Source organism: Bos indicus x Bos taurus, chromosome 1, assembly GCF_003369695.1.
Source record: "Bos indicus x Bos taurus breed Angus x Brahman F1 hybrid chromosome 1, Bos_hybrid_MaternalHap_v2.0, whole genome shotgun sequence".
NCBI lineage: Eukaryota > Metazoa > Chordata > Mammalia > Artiodactyla > Bovidae > Bos > Bos indicus x Bos taurus.
Genome location: NC_040076.1, coordinates 3,543,044 through 3,563,367, shown reverse-complemented (window position 1 = coordinate 3,563,367; position 20,324 = coordinate 3,543,044). Strand labels below are relative to the sequence as shown.

The following is a 20,324-nucleotide window of genomic DNA, read 5'->3' as shown; positions in this document are numbered from 1 at the left end:
GCAAGCTCCGGGTGTTGGTGACAGACAGGGAAGCCTAGCATGCTGCAGTCCATGGGGTTGCAAAGAGTCAGACACGACTGAGCGACTAAACTGAATGACTAGTACTATCATCTGCAACTGGGCAAATGCTCAATAAACATCACTAGGTGCAGCGCTCTCATTGCTACTACACATCTGCATTCAGAATTAATGTGATCTGTCCAAAAACAAAAAGTGTCAACGCACCCACAGAAAATGATGCAATTCTGTTATAGAGGATAATAGCAGCAGTAGGCCCCAAAAGGTACAAAACCTCCTTAGAAAGCCTTAGTAAGAAAAACATATTTGCTAGCAATAGACACAAGTTTGTTTTTTTTTGTTGTCATCAGTTGAATAACTATTAGAAAAACTAAACATGAACACTGTTCTGCTGGGTGCCTGATATACAAAGTATTCTAAAAATTATGAAAAAAAAATCACTCACAATGATTCCTATTATCAATAAAGAACAATTTTAAATTTGGCCCATCACACTTATAGAATTCACAGGGTTTGAGGGTTAGTCAAAATAACATGATACTCTACTATTTATTGACTGCATAAACTTTGACAAGTTTAGTTAAAACTTTTCTGAATTTCAATGATGTATGAAAAAGAGGATTAGTAATATTCAATTCACTTCATAAAACTGTTGGGCTTCCCTGGTGGCTCAGAGGTTAAAGCATCTGCCTGCAATGCGGGAGACCTGGGCTCGATCCCAGGGTCGGGAAGATGGCAGGAAATGGCAACCCACTCCAGTATTCTTGCCTGGAGAATCCCATGGGCGGAGGAGCCTGGTGGGCTGCAGTCCATGGCACTGCAAAGAGTCGGACACAACTGAGCGACTTCACTTTCATAAAACTGTTAGGATTAAATGAGATAATGTATATATAAATCTCTTGGCCTAGATCTGACACATAAATGGCTCGGTAAAAAGAAGTACATAATGCCCTGGGAATCTTAACACAGATCTCAAGTTTAAGTTTTTGTCGTGAAACTGAAGGCGTTAGTGCTTCAGTTGTGTCCAACTCTTACTGACCCATGAACTGTAGCCTGCCAGGCTTCTCTGTCCATGGAATTCTTCAGGCAAGAATACCGGAGTGGGTATCCATTCCTTTCAGGGGATCTTTCCGACCCAGGGATTGAACCTAGGTCTCCTGCATTTGCAGGTGGATTCTTTACCATGTGAGCCACCAGGGAAGCCCAATTTTTTATTATGGCTTAGCATAAAAACTTTATTGTGTTACATCTACTATTCAAGTGCTGCATTTGGAGAAATTTTCTCTATACTGAAAACACAGCAGTATCAAAGACTTCTGCAGCTGTATAGCACCTACTACCTAATCTAGTATTCATACTAAATTCACAACTGCTTTCACAATATATCTGGCAGGTCCCATATTAGTTCACAGGGTTACTAACTCATAACTAATCAGCTGCAACGGTTACAGCTGTCATCTTTGTACTGACCCCAAATCTCCCTTCTGATAACCTTCCCTCCCTTTTCCTGCTCTAGTTCTGCCTCTGGAGCACAGAACAATAGTGATCTTTCTCATGTGAGAAAATAAACATAACTAAGCATGTTTTCTTATCGGCTTCAACTATTAACCATATGATATGATTTCTAGATCTGACTATACTGGCTAATTCCTTTTAAAAGTATGATAAAACAAAATAAAGAGGGCCTGGATATATTCCTGTGGAATCTAGTGGGTTGTCTTTTGTATCAGTTTCCTCTTCTTGCAGGAACACATTACCACAAACTCAGTAGCTTAAAACAACACTTGTGGAATTCACAACCTCATTAGTCTGAAATCAAGGCATTGGTAGGGCCGCCTTCCTTCTGGGCACTCTAGGTCAAAATCTATTTCTTTCCTTTTCTAGCCAAAGGGTGCCTAAATTCCTTTGGCTCTTCCATCTTCAAAGCTGGCAGCATAGCATCGTCTGTCCTTCCTTAGCCTCTGCTTTCACTGTACCTCACTTTCTCTGACTTTCATGTCTCTCATTTTAAGGACCCTTGGGGTTACACTGGGTTCATCCAGATAACATGGGACAATTAACTCAACTCAAACCCTTATTCACATCTGCAAAGTCTCTTTGCCAAGTAAGGTAACACATTCTCAGGTTCTAGGATTCAGAACATGGTCACTCTAGGGTAGGGGAGATCATCTATTATTATTAAATTTTAAAATACTGCTTCAGTTCAGTTCAGTTCAGTTGCTCAGTCGTGTCCGACTCTGCGACCCCATGAATCACAGCACGCCAGGCCTCCCTGTCCATCACCAACTTCCAGAGTTCACTCAGACTCACGTCCATCGAGTCGGTGATACCTTCCAGCCATCTCATCTTCTGTTGCCCCCTTTTCCTCCTGCCCCCAATCCCTCCCAACATCAGTCTTTTCCAATGAGTCAACTCTTCACATGAGGTGGCCAAAGTACTGGAGTTTCAGCTTTAGCATCAGTCCTTCCAAAGAAATCCCAGGGCTGATCTCCTTTAGAATGGACTGGTTGGATCTCCTTGCAGTCCAAGGGACTCTCAAGAGTCTTCTCCAACACCACAGTTCAAAAGCATCAATTCTTCGGCGCTCAGCTTTCTTCACAGTCCAACTCTCACATCCATACATGACCACAGGAAAAACCATAGCCTTGACTAGACGGACCTTTGTTGGCAAAGTACTGTCTCTGCTTTTGAATATGCTGTCTAGGTTGGTCATAACTTTACTTCCAAGGAGTAAGCGTCTTTTAATTTCATGGCTGCAGTCACCATCTGCAGTGATTTTGGAGCCCAGAAAAATAAAGTCTGACACTGTTTCCACTGTTTCCCGATCTATTTGCCATGAAGTGATGGGACCAGATGCCATGATCTTCGTTTTCTGAATGTTGAGCTTTAAGCCGACTTTTCCACTCTCCTCTTTCACTTTCATCAAGAGGCTTTTTAGTTCCTCTTCACTTTCTGCCCTAAGGGTGGTGTCATCTGCATATCTGAGGTTATTGATATTTCTCCTGGCAATCTTGATTCCAGCTTGTGTTTCTTCCAGCCCAGCGTTTCTCATGATGTACTCTGCATATAAGTTAAATAGTTGGGGCTTTCCTGGTGGTCCAGTGGATAGGAGTCTCCCTACCAATGGAGGGGTCATGGGCTCAATCCCTGGTCTTGAAAGATCCCAAAAGCCTGTGCTCCACAACAAGAGAAGCCATTGCAATGAGAGGCCCACGTTCCGCAATAAACAGTAGCCCTCCCTCATCACAACTAGGGAAAGCCAATGAAGCAATGAAGATCCAGTGCAGTTTAAATATATAGTGCTCAATTCATTATTAACTCATATTTATAACCAAGTAAAACCCTCAGACTGTTTCACTGCAATCTTCATCAGAACTAGAACTTCATGTTGATTTTATGTTGGTTTCTGACAGTCCTTCAATCTACTTAGGTAGTCTAGAAATCACTTTCTGTTTTCAACGTAGCAGCTATTCCAATTAGTTTGTAACTTTCATGAATCTGCTATATAGATGGCTTTTTTCAACACCACGGTTTTTTAAAAATTAGAAAGACCTATACTTGAAACTACCACCTGACCTGCATTTTGAGAAACCTGTATGCAGGTCAGGAAGCAACAGTTAGAACTGGACATGGAACAACAGACTGGTTCCAAATAGGAAAAGGAGCACGTCAAGGCTGTATATTGTCACTCTGCTTATTTAACTTATCTGCAGAGTACATCATGAGAAACACTGGACTGGAAGAAGCAAAAGCTGGAATCAAGATTGCCGGGAGAATCATCAATAACCTCAGATATGCAGATGACACCACCCTTAGGGCAGAAAGTGAAGAGGAACTAAAAAGCCTCTTGATGAAAGTGAAAGAGGAGAGTGGAAAAGTTGGCTTAAAGCTCAACATACAGAAAACGAAGATCATGGCATCTGGTCCCATCACTTCATGGCAAACAGATAGGGAAACAGTGGAAACAGTGTCAGACTTTATTTTTCTGGGCTCCAAAATCACTGCAGATGGTGACTGCAGCCATGAAATTAAAAGACGCTTACTCCTTGGAAGTAAAGTTATGACCAACCTAGACAGCATATTCAAAAGCAGAGACAGTACTTTGCCAACAAAGGTTTGTCTAGTCAAGGCTATGGTTTTTCCAGTGGTCATGTATGGATGCGAGAGTTGGACTGTGAAGAAGGCTGAGCGCTGAAGAATTGATGCTTTTGAACTGTGGTGTTGGAGAAGACTCTTGAGTGTCCCTTGGACTGCAAGGAGATCCAACCAGTCCATTCTAAAGGAGATCAGCCCTGGGATTTCTTTGGAAGGACTGATGCTAAAGCTGAAACTCCAGTACTTTGGCCACCTCATGTGAAGAGTTGACTCATTGGAAAAGACTGATGCTGGGAGGAATTGGGGGCAGGAGGAAAAGGGGACGACAGAGGATGAGATGGCTGGAAGGTATCACCGACTTGATGGACGTGAGTCTGAGTGAACTCCGGGAGTTGGTGATGGACAGGGAGGACTGGCGTGCTGCAATTCATGGGGTCGCAAAGAGTCGGACACGACTGAGAGACTGAACTGAACTGATACTTGCAACTTGTAGGAAGACTTTATCTAATATTCTGTGGACCCTGCCAGTTAGATAAAATTCACTTAACAATACTCTCAACTTATCAATATTTTTTCTAATTTATTCAAGATGAAATCATGACAAATATCTGAAATATATGCAGTCCTCACTAGATGAAACACATTTTCTTTCTTATGAAAGAAAAATGTTTAATTGGTCTGTGAGAATCTGTTCTAGCTCCAAGTGACTAGAAATCTCTAGGCAGAATCTCTTTCAATGGTGTACTTATCCCATCTTATCCTCTTAAACTTACTATAATGAATTATACTTTAAGATATCTAGTATTCCTTTCCTTTGCTATTATGATCTCCGTGATGACAAATTCTGCCTTAAGCTCCTATTATTAATAATTAATTACAAAGTTAAAAAAAAAATTTGGATGCTTCCAAAAATACATACACATACTCACAGTAACAGGCTGGTACTCAAATCTCCCTTCTGACAGATCAAGTTATCAAAGTGTTCAAGTCTACAATCTCCCTCCCTCTTTTGTTCATCTGTCTCATCAAATCTGATACATTGGCTTCAACCAAATCAAGAGTTAAAGCCAACTTAACTTAAATGTTTACTGATAAAATATACTTTATAAAAGCACACATTAAATTTAACAAAAGAAAACGTAGGGGGAAAATCTTAAAATCATCTCCACAAAGATGCTTTGTCCCTCTAATTATAGCCTGAAGACAGCTCTATAAAATAGTGCTAGAACAATCAGGTAAGAGATAGTTTAGTCTCTTCTTAACTGGCATTTCATTTTATGCCTTTACCAAAACTTTGTCTGAGCTAATTCTTTAATACTGGGCACTTAATGTGACCGTGTGAATGTATGTGAGACAAAGAGACTGAGAGAGAGAGCGGGGGGCGGGGGGAGGGGGGGGTGCAGCGCAGGGAAGGAAAGAAGAGCTGCAAGCCAAGCATGTTAGACAAGTACCATTATACCACTCTACCCTAAAGCAGAATACTGTGCATGAGTTAATAACAAACACTAAGAAAAACAATAAAACTGGAAACTGTACAAAGTATAACAAATAGAGCCAGAAACTAATTAATAAACATGGAAAAAAATGTTCAGTCTTACCAATAGTCAAAAAAGTACAAATTAAGACAATGAGATAACAGTTCACTTAGGTATCTAATGGGCATGAGTGTAGATTAGCAAAAAGCAAAGAAAGCACTCTGCTGATGAGAACGGCCAAGTTTCAATTTCAGAGAGAAATCTAAAGCTATATATATCAAGAACTCAAAAAGTCCATATCTTTTAAACCAACAATTCCATTTTTAGAAATTTATCTAAATCAGATGTTCCCCAAATTCCCAAGATGGCTTTTAAAATCAGAAAGTAATTCATGTTATCAAAAAGATCTGGTAACCATATCCAAACACAAGTGGAAGGGGAAAAAAAGACTGACATACTCTAAAATGTTAAAGATATTTGGTGGGATATCTTCTTACTTAAATTTACCTAATTTGCATTAGTTCAAAAATAAATAAATTAAAATCATGGGTTAAAAGTGGAAAACTTTACATTTGTGTCTGAGACACAGAAATGCATTTCTCCAACTTGATTGTAAATGTATAGGACCATCATTACCAAGTACGAATTGTCTGTGGAGTAAACCATATCTTTGAAGTTAACACATATGTTTAAATTAATGCCTTATAAATCTTTAACTTTTCAAACTGCTAAAACAAAATTTTTAAAATAAACATAAAATCTGCCATTTAAAATCTTTGTATCTGAAGTCTTTGTGCATAAAACCCAAAACTGAAAAATCACTTAAGTATATTTTTTGACCTCTGTGCATTAAAGAAAGCATCCCTTTAACTACTGATATATGATTTTTGTTGTTTTGTTTTAGTCACTAACTTGTGTCTGACTCTTATGACCCCATGTACTGTAGCCCTCCAGGCTCTTCTGCCCATGGGATTTCCAAGGCAAGAACACTGGAGTGGGTTGCCATTTCCTTCTCCACAGGATCTTCCCAACCCAGGGATTTACTCCCATGTAAGTTATATTTACTTTCCAGAGAGTCAAATCCTTTGAAACCCAAATATTTAATCAATTTTCCACCTGGTTAAAGGAATGTATGGAGATAAGACAGGTCTGGCACTAATATACAGTATGTCTAATAACAGGGCAAATTTACATGGCTCTTTAGATGGGAAAAAAGAAACTACACAGTTCCTCTGCTCCTATGGAGCAGGGTCTTTACTTAAACACTACAAATCAGTTCTACTTATTTCCCCATAAGGTTATAAACCAGGTATTTTTACAAACAGCAAAGATGCATATACTATTCTCAAGTTTAAAGAGTCTTAAAATTTTTCATACTTACTCCTTTCTACACTTCTTTACCTTACTACACTTACCCACAAGCTCACCAAATTTTCTCCTGGTTCCAGAACCAAGGAAAATGCTTTACAAAATACACACAAATAAACGCAAACATATACTGTTAAATTATGTATGAAACCACTTTCAAGTTAACTATTTATGTTTCTATGTGCATTATGAAAATAGAATATAGTAATATAGCAAACAGTAGTTTAAACTTCCTCCCTATTTAATTGTATCACCAATCCCTAATTCTGTTACCATTTGCCGCTGCCAGAACTAATTTTCTAAGCAGTTAATTTCTGATGACTCACTCCACAAAGTATGCCCTAATTTATTCTTCATGTAAGACTAACTCCCTTACAATTTACAAGGGTCTACCTTTCAATTAAACTTTTTACTTTAGAACCAAGGCTGCTGCACCCCCGCTGTCAGGCCTTTTAACCCCCTCAGTTCCACTTACTAGGTCATTCTTTATTCCTTACCTCCATTTTGATTCACTGAACTGCAATCAATCCTTAACTCCTTTGTCTTCACTTGCTCACGAAATAGGCCAGGATTTGATCTTTGCAACTGCCAAATATTCTACCCATACCATTACTCCCCATTTTACTAGCATAGCTGCCAGGTTTCAAAATTGCTTTTATTGTGCCTCACTAAGTAAACTTTGTGTTTACCCAAAGCTGGCTATCAAACATTTTAATGAATTAAACAGTTCCTTCCAGACTAATTGAACAAATAAAAACTGGTTCCAGGATATAAAATCATTTGATTAGAAGAAAAACATTATCCTATACATTGTATGTTTTATCCATATCTACTTTTCTCCCTACCAAGTTGTAATGACTAGATCTACACACAAGCATGGGATCAAAACTGAAAAGGTTAACATTTATAAAATCCCCAATTAATTAAAAATTTTAATTGTGACTATAAATTAGCAAATGAAATATAACATCTAAAAAGCAAATCTTCAGTTTAAAACACTGACTGCATCTACTGCATTACTGTAGATGACTTAAAAACTCCCAAACTTCATCATTCTTAAACTCTGGCAAATCCTCCCACAAATATACATTACAGTGCCCTTGCTACTTTGAGTCAAATATACAACAGTTGTTCAGGAAGCCCTCTCCCTTCATTAACAATACGACAGACAGAGATGAGCTGCTCAAAAAACTTCAGAGCAGTATTGTGGGGCTGTGGACTGGACTCAAGCAGCCTCTTAAGAGTTCTCGGTCAAATAACACCATCCTTTCCAGCTTCCTTACCTCTAAAATAGAAAGAAAGGTATATATAAGAAATATATAGAATATATAAAATAGAAAGAAAGGTATATATAAAATATAAAGAAAGGTATATATAAGACACCTAACCCATATGCTAGTATCTAGTTGGGAATAAGCAAATGCAAGATTCATTTACTGCCCTTCCCTTGAACTGTCTCTGCTGGATTACTTCTTAAAATAGCATGTAAAAACTAAAGATATCCTTTCAACAAACTTATGATTCAGGATCAACAAAACAACCTGCAGAGCCACTCAGCAGCTAATAGATATTGTTTTCAATCTGTCAATCAAATCAAGCAATAAAATAATGAAAATGGTGTTAAAACATAACTTTTCTGTGTTATTTTTAAAAGAGCTCTGAGATATAATTCATATACCATAAAACTCACCTCTTTAAAGTGTACATCTCAGTGGCTTTTGCTATATTCAGAGTTACAACCATCAACACTATGTAATTTTAGAATTATTTTCATTATACTTCAAAGAAATCCCATACCCATTAGTAGTCATCCCCATTCTTCCTCCATCCCCTCATGAATAACCTACTTTCTCTCTATATAGATTTGCCCATTTTGGACTACTATATTAAAACAAAACTCCAAACTTTATAAAATATGCTCTTATATTAGTCAACAATGTTTAAGGTCTTCATAAAGATTTGAACATATCTCCAACTGAACCCCAAACTCAGCTGTCCTTGATAAAGTTATTTATATCATTCAGCAACTTGTAATTACAGTGGACCAGGTCATATGTGACTGTTTATTTAAAGAATAGTTTATGTTTTCTGAAAACTTAAAAGGGTATTACCATAAATTTCCTTATTACAGGCTTTCTATAGGGTATTCTAATTCTACATCAGCTAAGACTAAACTCTGACAAAAGAAGGATTAAAGTGGAGTATTCACGATAAAAGGCATAAAGATATACAGGGGATACTGCAGATTTACAGACTATAGCATTAGATACTTACTGCTCTCCAGAGTAATAACACACCTAGAGTGGAACAATGGGAGAAGTCCACCCAGGGGCAGGCAAAAAGTGGGTGAATTGTCTTTAAAGACTTACAAAATAATAAAACTGTTTGAAAACTGTTTTATCATCAGCAAATACTAGCAATTCTAAATGATATAAGGGATAAAATATTCCTTTCCCTAAAATATTTGGTTGACCGAGATTGTTTTTCAGGATAGCCTGTACTCTCCTCAGGCTCATTTTACATCTCCAATTCTGCAGTTCCTAAGTGTATATATTCAAATATTTAAACAGTACATTTAAAGTATGATAGCTGCAGTTCTTCATTCCTGATATATCTTTTTTTTTTTTGTGGTATAAATATTTATAAACAGCAGAGTGAGTCTTAAAGAAAACACAAAGCTTAATGATCCATGAATAAAAATTATGGAGAATGCCATTACACATAATCTTAAAGAGGTTCATCAATTACAATAGAGACCTCTATAGAAACTGTGGGTGAAAATATTTTAGTGAAATTTTTTTGACTGACAGTACATTTGGAAGTCACTAGTTGTTTAGCAGAGAAGTCATATCCAACTCTTTGTGACCCCATGGACTAAAGCCTGCTAGGCCTTCTCTGTCCGTGGGATTTCCCAGGCAAGATACTGGAATGGATTACCATTTCCTTCTTCAGGCGATCATCCTGACCCAGGGATCGAACACATGTCAGGATGCCAGGATGCAGGATGCATTGGCAGATGGATTCATTACCACTGAGTCGCCAGGCAAAGTCACTAGAATTGATGTCAAAAAAGACATGGGTAGCATTTTGATTTCCAGAATTTATTGTGAAGTGAGCTTTTCTTAAATTTGTGCCAAAGGTAACTTTATGTTTAAGATTTCCCAACTATTGTGTATCTGCCGCTACACATACAACCTTTAGTAAACAGAATTAATGAGAAGTGTTCTTCAACCACTTAGAGGTGGAGATAACACTGCTAAATCTGACTACAATTTGCTGCTGCTGCTGCTGTTGCTGAGTCGCTTCAGTCGTGTCCGACTCTGTGCGACCCCATAGACGGCAGCCCATCAGGCTCCGCCGTCCCTGGGATTCTCCAGGCAAGAACACTGGAGTGGGTTGCCATTTCCTTCTCCAATGCATGAAAGTGAAAAGTGAAAGTGAAGTCGCTCAGTCGTGTCCGACTCTTAGTGACCCAATGGACTACAGCCTACCAGGCTCCTCTGTCCATGGGATTTTCCAGGCAAGAGTACTGGAGTGGGGTGCCATTGCCTTCTCCATACAATTGTCTACTGAACTCAAATACTGTGAAGATCAACACTGACAATCATTTAATAAATATGCAGAAGTTAAGACTTAAAAGAGCCTGAATATTATTATTCATTACTGTTATAGAGCAGTACGTAGGTAAGATTTTCTACATATAACAGAAAGAAGTATTAATGAAAATTTAAAACATTAATCAATTATTTCTTTGTTGTAATATTTACTTGTAAGTGACATGAAGTTCAAATTTCTTTCCTGGCTAATTTCATGATTATATTTGAAAATAATTTTGTTGTAAAAGAGGAATTAAGCTAAAAAAAAAAGTTCTCAGGATGTCAAATATGTTAGGTATGCTACTGTCTACAATCTCCTCCACATGACCGACTTGGATTTATACCAAAAATCATGAATTATCCAAACACCAATTATAACCTTTAAGGGGTACCTGTATGGCCCTCCACTTTTCAAGAGCCCTGTTATTTCCCCCATCCCATCTGAACCTTGGCTTCTAATTCTTAAATCCCCTTCAGAGTGTCACTGGATTTCTTGCTGAATTCACTACTAACCTATACAATGCTTTCTCAATATTATCAAAGTTTCTATAAATACCTATGGCTTCACAAGCACCAATAGAGTCCTAACACAATAAAATGTTAATTGATAAGCCATGCAAATATTGAAAAGGATGAAGGTGACTGAAGCATAATAAATTATAATACCGTTTCAGCAATTAATCTTCTAGTTCGCAAAAAAAAAAAAAAAAAAAAAAAAAATCATGAACAGTACATTGTTAATTACACTTAATATTAACACAGAAATGTTAACATGTCTCTTCTAGACTAAGCTCACAACGGAACTTGGTAAAACCTAACCAAATTTAACTATTACCAACTCTATCAAAACTTACATTGTTAATAGCTGCTTATCCTATACACTACCTAATAACATAGTACAGCTTGTTTTTAGCTTATTGTTAAAAAGTTGTATGGTGTCGCTCTGAAATGATTCTGTATATTATCTTAACAAACGTTATCACAAACTTCTAAAGGTTGACCATTTATGTAACAATGTTTTCCCTGTGTTATCAAAGTATATTTGAAATGAGTTTTAAACACATGCAGATTATCTACAGAAAAATTACCTGTCATACAACCAAAAAAAAAAAAAAATCCCCAATCAAAAAATGGGCAAAAGACTTAAATAGATGTTTTTCCGAAGAAGATAAACAGATGGCTAACTGGCATATGGAAAGATGCTTAACATCGCTAATGATCAGAGATATGCAAATAAAAACTATTACAATGAAGTATCACCTCACATCATTCAAAATGGCCATCATCAGAGTCTACAAATAATAAGTACTGAAAAAGGTTTTGAGAAAAGGGAACCCTCTTATATACTGTTGGTGGGAATGTAAATTGGTGCAGCCACTATGGAAAACAGTATGGAGGTTCCTTAAAATACTAAAATAGAACTACCACATGATTTAGCAATTCTATTCCTGGGTATATATCTAGGGAAAAAAAACACCCCTCTAATTTGAAAAGATACATGCACCCCAATGTTCCACAGCAGCACTAAGTGCCCACCAACAGATGACTGGCTTAAGAACACGTGGTAAATATACACAGTGGACCTTTGTTGTTGTTGTTCAGTCACCCAGTTGTGTCTGACTCTTTCCGTAACGGAACATTACACGGACATAAAAACTGAAATATTGTCATTGACAGCAATGTGGATGAATCTGGAGAGTGCTTAGTGAAATAATAGAAAAGTATTGATATCACATATATGTAATCCAAAAAATAATACAAAGGAATTTATATACAAAACAGAAACAGACTCACATAGCAAACAAACTTATGGTTAACAGAAAAGGAGCTGGAGAGGGGAAGGGACAATTGATACTACAAGATAACAAGGCATCTCTGTAATAACATAATAATAATGGAATAGAATTTGAAAAAAAAAGAAAAGCCTGGAATCACTATGCTGCACACCTGAAACTAACACAATATTGTTAATCAACTATACACCTGCAATGCAGGAGACCCCAGTTCGATTCCTAGGTCAAGAAGTTCCACTGGAGAAGGGATAGGCTAACCACTCCAGTATTCTTGGGCTTTCCTGGTGGCTCAGATAGTAAAGAATCTGTACATAATGCAGGAGATGTGGGTTCGATCCATGGGTTGGGAAAATCCCCTGGAGGAGGGTATGGCAACACACTCCAGTATTCTTGCCTGGAGAATCCCCATGGACAGAGGAGCCTGGCGCGCTACAGTCCTTGGGGTTGAAAAGAGTTGGACGTGACTGAGCACATTAAAAACAAAAACAAAACTCTCCCCAAAAAACCAACGGACATCTTGTCAACTTTTTATCAGGTACTCCCCCCACCCTGCGAATTCTGTTCCACAAGATTTACAAGCCAACTTTTCCATTATTCCCATTATTCTCTGAATCAGTTCCTTATCATATGTCCACGTATTTTTTTCTTCTGAAACAAAATTCTAAACAAAATGATAGACTAGGGAGTGGGCTGTTTTCAACAAGAACATCAGTGATAAATTCTGCTACAGAAAGCTCTGAAGAGCCAGCTTTATTCCACTCATCATAAAGCCAGACTTCTACTATTGTCAGAGATAAGTAAATCTCTGCAAGTCAAGAGGAACAAAATTACAACTAACTTTTAATATTCCAACCCCTGTTATAAATAGTGTAACAGTCAGATGAGTCATGAGAAACCTCAAAATTTACTTCTGTTGCCCCGGTCCGATACGTCTCTTCCATACAGTTAAGAACTTGTTTCAAATCCTGGTCCGCTTCTTTAGACAGACCTCTCAGAGAACAAGGGAATAATCAAAAACAACCAGATTAACATTACAGGTTAAAAAAAAAAGTGAACAAGGTACTGTCATCATATGATCTAAAGTCTAGAAGACAATCATACTAGTAATTTTAAGAGGTAAAATACAGAACAGTTTATATAGAACAATTTCCACTGGGACTAGGAAGCTCCCTAATGAGATGTGGAACTCAATTCTTCTTCAGAGTAACATGGTTCAAGACTGACAACTAAGTGGTTAAGGGCAGTAATGTCAACTCATATGTTAAAAGTACTCATAAAGTTTAATCTGTCTGATTTTAAAGATAAACAAAAGAGACTTCCTTAGTGGTCCAGTGGCTAAGAGTCCGTGCTCTCACTGCAGGGGGCCCAGTTTGAATCCCTTGTCAGGGAACCAGATCTCACATAATGCAACTAAGAATTCACATGCTGAAACTAAAAGATCCCATTTGTCACTAACATCAGGAGCAGCCAAAAAAAAAAGATAAACACAAATGTAAAAGTACTCCTGTTTTCTTCCTGCACTTTAAAGTATCATTACATGCATACCATCTCTATGTTGTAGTTCTTAAAAAGACACTCTAGGATGGAGGGGGGTGGGCAGGGGTGTCTGACTTTCTTTCAGTGGTCTGTGAGGTAAAAACTGTTTTCATATTAATGCTAAGACATTCCTTATCCTTAATCTCACAAGTATACAGTGGAGTTTTCCAAAGGCTACCTGACTTGTGTAACAGCTGGAAACTGAATGAAGTATATACAAGAATTCAAGTTTTATTAAACCTAAGTTTAAATGAGATCTGCAAACAGATAAAACCATGTCATTTTCTCACTAGGTTTTTTTGGTCTTGGAAATATTATTTTTCATTAGAAATGTTATTTATGATAATATGTAACAGGTTTATTATTTTTAATAAATCTTGTTCTTGGTTTGAATTTCTCATACAGCAAATATCAAGATATAATCCATAGATACAAAAAGTCTCTGTGGTCCTTAACTTCTAGAGCTTGAAGGAGTCAAAATCCAAAGTTTGAGAACAGCTGCCCGAGAGAAACTCTTACACAGAGACATGTCTGAGAAAGTTCATTGATTGCAGTGTCTATCAGTAACAAATGAGAAACAAACGTTCATCAACTGGGGAACCAGATAAAATTCGGTTTATTCAAATGATAGAATACTACACAATGGTCAGAATGAACTATACAGTTCTTAACATACAGCATTAGTAATTTTTACACACAAAACACTGGGGAATATGTTATCAAAACAGATTTTATACACACACACACATACACACACACAGTTTAGGGACCACAGAGATTGATACTAAATTCATTACCTGATTGCTTCTGATTGGGGGGTTGGTGGGGGGGTAGAGGGGTGGGAAAGGGAGGAAACGAAGACATCATAATATTTTATTTTTAAATTAAAAACACCTAATAACAACTGTCAATTTTTGTTATATCCTCTGCACTTTTTTTGTACTTTAATTAAAGATCTTAAAATCACAGATGCTGCAAAAAGAAAAGCGAGGATGAGGGAAGAGTTATTCTTTTTGATTTAGAGAAGACTGATTAAAGGCTAAAAACGCAATCAATGGATTAAAAAATTCCAATCTATAATCTTTATCCATGTAACCAACAAGGAGTATATATAGAACACAATTAAGAGATCACTGATTTTTAAACTCATCTTTCCATTCTTTACAACACTTCACAGTGTCTTGCCATGAAAGTTCTCTCAAAAGGTCTTTAACCATATCTTTATCTTCCTCTTTTTCTGTATCACAGATACATACTTTTACCTGTGCTTCTGATCTGTCCCCTTCCTTTCATCCACAATTTTGTTCTAAGTTAACCAATCCCTCTAGCCACTTGAACTACGCTTTTTTGCACATCCCCTCCCTCAACATGCTCTAGCATCTACACGCATCTGATAAAGACCAGGGCTTGAACACCACTTACTTAGGTTAAGACCTTACATATACACTATATATATAAGCATATCAAAGGGCTAGCACCAGCGTCTACTACATTGTCAACTGCTCTTTCTTCCCTTCATCCTTGAAGAGACTTTTCCGCAGAACACCTTACAACCAAACTTCTAAAACAACAATAAATCCCAAAACACCCACCTACTTTATATTTGCTACCTCTTATCCATATCTCTCCCATCACCATTCAATCTTAAACTACAGATCCCATGTGCTCAAAAAATTTTGTGGCCTTTGTATTACTTAACCTATGACCATTCCCTTGGTATTATGTAAAATATTATTTTCAGGCAGTAATTAAGATGGGACCATCTGTATTTAAACTTCAGCTCTGCCATGAACTAGTAGTATGCCCCTGGGTGAATTACTATTTGATTTCTTTGAAATTGAAAATCAGCTTTCGTGTACGCAAGGTTGAAGGAGTATTAACTTCGATATGTATATACAAAGCACCTCACATGCTATAGATGCTTATTATTAATTCATTTTGTCTCCCCCTCTCAATTTTCTCTAAGGCAATCTGAGAGTGACTCTTTGATGTCTTCCTCCAACTCTTTGTTGCTTCCAAGTTTGAGTCCAATATGATCAACTGCTAGCCAAAAATTTCCACATGACTGTTTCACTCAAACATAAACTGTTCAAAATCAAACATATTTCCCCCTCCACTAAATATACTTTTGATGACTGCTTGATGTGTCACCCCTCTCCCAGAGCTTAGATGTCCAGGGCAAAAGGTGCCTATAAATCTATCAGATGTCAAATCCACAGATTCTTCAGGTCCACATCCTTCCCCTCCTCTCTAGTCCCTTTATAGATATGCCAAGCTCAGATTCTACTTTCTTCTCCCACCTCAGTCCCCAACCCGCCATGTTTCCCCAAACCTTTGCCTTCTACAATACATACTATAAATCAAGCAGTATTTTGACTATATTACTCCCCTGCCTAAAACCTTCAATTTATCCATAGACTGGGAAAAAAAGAAAAAGGAATTCAAACATATTAGACAGACTTGAAACTTGTCAGGCCCCAAACTACCTTAACCACCCTTTCAGTAGCCTCAGGAGTCAAACTACTGTTCCTTATTTCTCACCAATGTTGCCTTTGAATTACTTTTCCTACACCTTTGGAAATTCTGAGACTGACACTCTCTTCTCCCAGGTCTAATGCCCCATGGCCACCCCACAGTACTTTAAAAAGACCCCAAAGGAAATTGTTCCAGCACACATTAAAGTTACTTGTCTAAGTTTTGTGTCCTCTATTAGTTTAGGCTCCTAGGGGGCAGAGATCCTTAGTGGCAGTGCCATCCTAATTAGGACACAGCTTTACAGCTAGGCAGGCTCTCAAATATTTGTAAAATGAACATTTCGGAGATTTAAGGTTACATGCAACTAACCACTAACATTTTATGAATGGGGAGAATTAACTGAGAAGCACTACGTCAAGCAGGGACAAGGAGATGGATTTCAAAGTCAGACTAATTTCTCCGGAAGAAAGTTTTTGGGGAAGAAAGTTTGGCAGAAAAGAGCTGGAATTGGTAACATACACCTAACATAATGCAGTTAATAAAGACTAGGAACGGAAATAAAAATTATTTAAAGAGGAAAATGATCGATGATAGGAAAACTCTTACTTTGTACATTTTAAAAGGTCAAAATGCCGTTTTCCTTTTTCAAGAAGACACTATCATTCCTAATCTTGGTTTTCAAAGTAAAAACTACTGATCACATTTTCCCAGAATTAACGTGATACTTAATAACGTGCTTAATGTCCATAATGCCTCAATCATAATTAAATAATTCTGGTCTTAAGAATAGGCTAAAACCCTTCCTCTTTGTTCACTGAAAACATCCAGAAAGTTTTCATCTTGAGAAAGAAATGTACCTATCTTTTAAAACACTGTGTCATTTATATAAGTTATGTACCTATCTTTTAAAACACTGTGTCATTTGTGTAAGTTCTCATTCATTCAACAAGTTTTTTCCAAGCATGTGCTATGAGGAAGCAAAGGACAGAAACTCTCCACCCTCATGAAGCCAACATTCCAGTATATTTTGCCTTCAGGAAACAAAGTCAACTCCCAATCCTGAAATCTTTGGGGCATTATCACAAACGCCCTAGCCATCAAAAAAAATCAGGAAATACTATTTCATCATTTTGAAAATAGGCAATATAGAACTTTAAAAGACACTGTCCAACTTTCTGTATTCATCAGTTAAAGACAAATCATGTCTAGGATAACTGACAAGGCAATGAACGGTCCTAACTGCAGTGTTACTGGAAGCGCTACAAAGTGAAAGTTACTGCACCCTAATTGTTACAAGTGAAACTACAAAATCACGTTGTGCAGGGTGCACCAAGTCATCAACGTGGTCCCAAGGCATCTAGCACTGCTACATCTGTTTTTTTCAGTGTTGGGTTGATCGGCGGTATTTGGAAAAGGAAGATAATCCAACTCAACATATGCCAATTGTTTCCATTTTGTAGGTACGTTTGCTATCAATGGTCAAGACCCCTCTCCCTGAAATGGATTCTGAAAAATAGAATCTGTGGACTCGACACTTCAAAAACAGCACCTGGAAGGTTTTGAGATAAAACCAGAGAGCTTTAGGGCGGCAGGCAGCTTTGTTACCGGTTTTGGGAGGTTTTTCACATGTAAATGTTCCCAAAGAAGGGAGCCAAGGATTAACCAACCGCGAGGAGGGTGCGAGGGTGGGAGGACTGGAGGCCAAAGCCGGCTTTCTAGCGGTCTAAGGCGGAGCAGATGCTGTCCTCTCCCATTCAACTTTTTAGGTGTCACGTTGGGGCCACGGAGCCCGTAACAGGGTTGAGTTCACGACTCGGGAGGGTAAAGAGCCCCGTCTATTAACTCCATTTCCCAAGTGCAGGAATCCCGAAGGGAGGGGGGATGAATACCCTCACCAACTCCTCCCCGACCCGAGATCAGAGTCCAGCAGCCGGCGCGCCGCGCGGCCTGAGCAACAGGAGAAGCCCAGGCCACCGCTCTGCCGGCCCCGCGACCGGCAGATGCTCCCGGCTTCCCCACCCACCCCCCCGACCCAGGCCCGCCCGCGTTTCTTTCTTAGCCCCTTGCGGGCTCCCGGCACCGCGAAGCCAATAACGGGAGCAGAGGGCGAGAGCGCCCAGACCTGAAAAGGGTGGGGGGCTAAGTTAAAGACACCGGAGGCCGTCGCTGGGCTGGACGAGGCCGGAAGGGGGCGAGAGGGGGCAGCCTGAGGTCGCCGCCCGGGGGTGGGCGGTGGGGGAGGGGTGTGGGGGTCGGCGACCGGGCCGCCGCGACCTCCCCGGGCCACACAGGCCCGCTCCGCGCAGGCCCGCCGCCCCGGAACCGGGGCAGGAAGCGTCCCCACCCCGACCTAAGCTTTAAACCTCAGGCGGCGGGAGAAACGACGGCCCAGCTCCCCCTGGTAGGCCCCCGGCACCCCCATGTCCCGATCACCCCTCACCTCTTGGTTGAAGGCGTTGACGGCGTCCATGTTCGCGCTGCGGCGGCGACGGCGGCTGCTCCGGGCCCGTCGGTCACATAAGACCTCGCGCCGCGGCGGAGAGGAGCTGAGGAACCGGCCGGGCCTTGAAGGGCCGGCGGAGGCAACGAGCGGCGTAGCCGGAGGCCGGGCAGGAAGAGGCTCGGCCGAGGCGGCGGGGCAGGCGGCTGAGGCTGAGGAGGCAGAGGGGTGGCGGGCCCCCTCTCAGTCCCGTTCGGAGGATGAGGAAAAAGAGGCGGCGGCGGCGGCGCTGGGCTCCAACATGTCCGTTCGGTGGCGGCGGCTGCGCTCTGCGTCTCGCTGACACGGCCCCCAGCGCCCTCACGCACTGGCCCACACTGGCCCGACCGGCAAGCGGGCGGGCCTCTCCTCTGCCTCTCGCCAGCGGGATGGCGGCAGCGACCCGAGTCCACGCCGCGCGGGGCACACTGGGACGGCTCCGGCCTCCCAGCGCTTCCTGTGCCTGGCTCCCGCCCCGCCCCGCCCCGCCCACGCCGGCCCCGCCCCCGCGCCCGCCCCGCCCCGCGCGCGCGTGCGCGCGCCGTCCGGCCAGCCGCTGGCGCGTGACGCCTGAACGCCGAGCCCTTTCCCGCCTGCTGCCGCCTCAGGCCCGGGAGACCGCCAGGCACTTACACCGGGTCCCCGCGAGGGGCGCTGGAGAGTTCGGGGAAATCTCAGGGCCGGGAAGGGGGCACGGAGAAGGCCCGCGGACAAGCGCGCCCCTACCGGACGCGGCGCTGCCCGGTGCGTTTTTGTGTGCCATCCTGCCCAGGCAGGCCCTGCACCCGTCGGAGGACTCGGAGCCGCTTACCCTCCGCCGCCTGGAACAAAGGGCTCAGGATTTTTTTTTTTTTTTTTTACCTCAGCCCGCTAGGCATGCATTTGCGGGCTCCTCGCGCAGCCTCTGCGATGCTGTACCCCGTCTGCCCTGATGGTGCGGGTTACATCTGCTCAAGCTGAAGCCCCGAGAAGGACTTGCAGGCCCTGGACGTCCACGCAGACCTAAAGGGAGCCCTGTATTGCCGGCCGCGGGAGGAGTGGATTCGCTTACAACCGCGTTGTTTCCTTTTTCGGTGGCCACACTGTTCTGATTCACTTCCCTCGCAACCTTACTGTCAGCCGGGCGCTGTGCTGGGTTCTGGGAATATGGAAATTAAAGGATAATTTCTCTTTCCGCAGACAGCTCGTTTTAGTGGGAGAGGACAGGCAAATGAACAGGTAATAACGATGGCATGGTAAGTGTTAGGGTAGGGACCCTGGGGAATAAAGATACTCGTCTGACTGGAAGTCCAGGAAGGCTTCTTAGAGGAAGTGGCATCTTCCTGTATCTGGAAGAAGCGGCCAGAGTGGTTGAAGAAGGCACTCTGGCCTGACTGAGCTTGCTGAGCACGGTGGCGTTAACTCAAGGAGAACCAGCTGGAGTTTAGAGAGTGCCAAGGACTGTGACCAGGCCCTGAGCAGTCTGTGCCCTTCCAAGGAGTCTGGGTTT

The 20,324-nt window shown here is 40.8% G+C and overlaps 1 protein-coding gene across 2 annotated transcripts in view; it reads right to left on the bottom strand.

Moving 5' to 3' along the window:
• SCAF4 (SR-related CTD associated factor 4) overlaps nt 1–19,311 on the bottom strand; it is a 62,077-nt gene extending 42,766 nt beyond the window's left edge. The window contains exon 1 of one of the 2 annotated variants that reach the window (XM_027538445.1): nt 18,797–19,311. In XM_027538445.1, coding sequence (XP_027394246.1) covers nt 18,797–18,826 — 30 coding nt within the window. In that variant the 5' untranslated portion in view covers nt 18,827–19,311. The remainder of the gene's footprint in view (nt 1–18,796) is intronic. The other variant, XM_027538527.1, reaches the window with a different exon arrangement.
• Nucleotides 19,312–20,324: the final 1,013 nt, after the last annotated feature.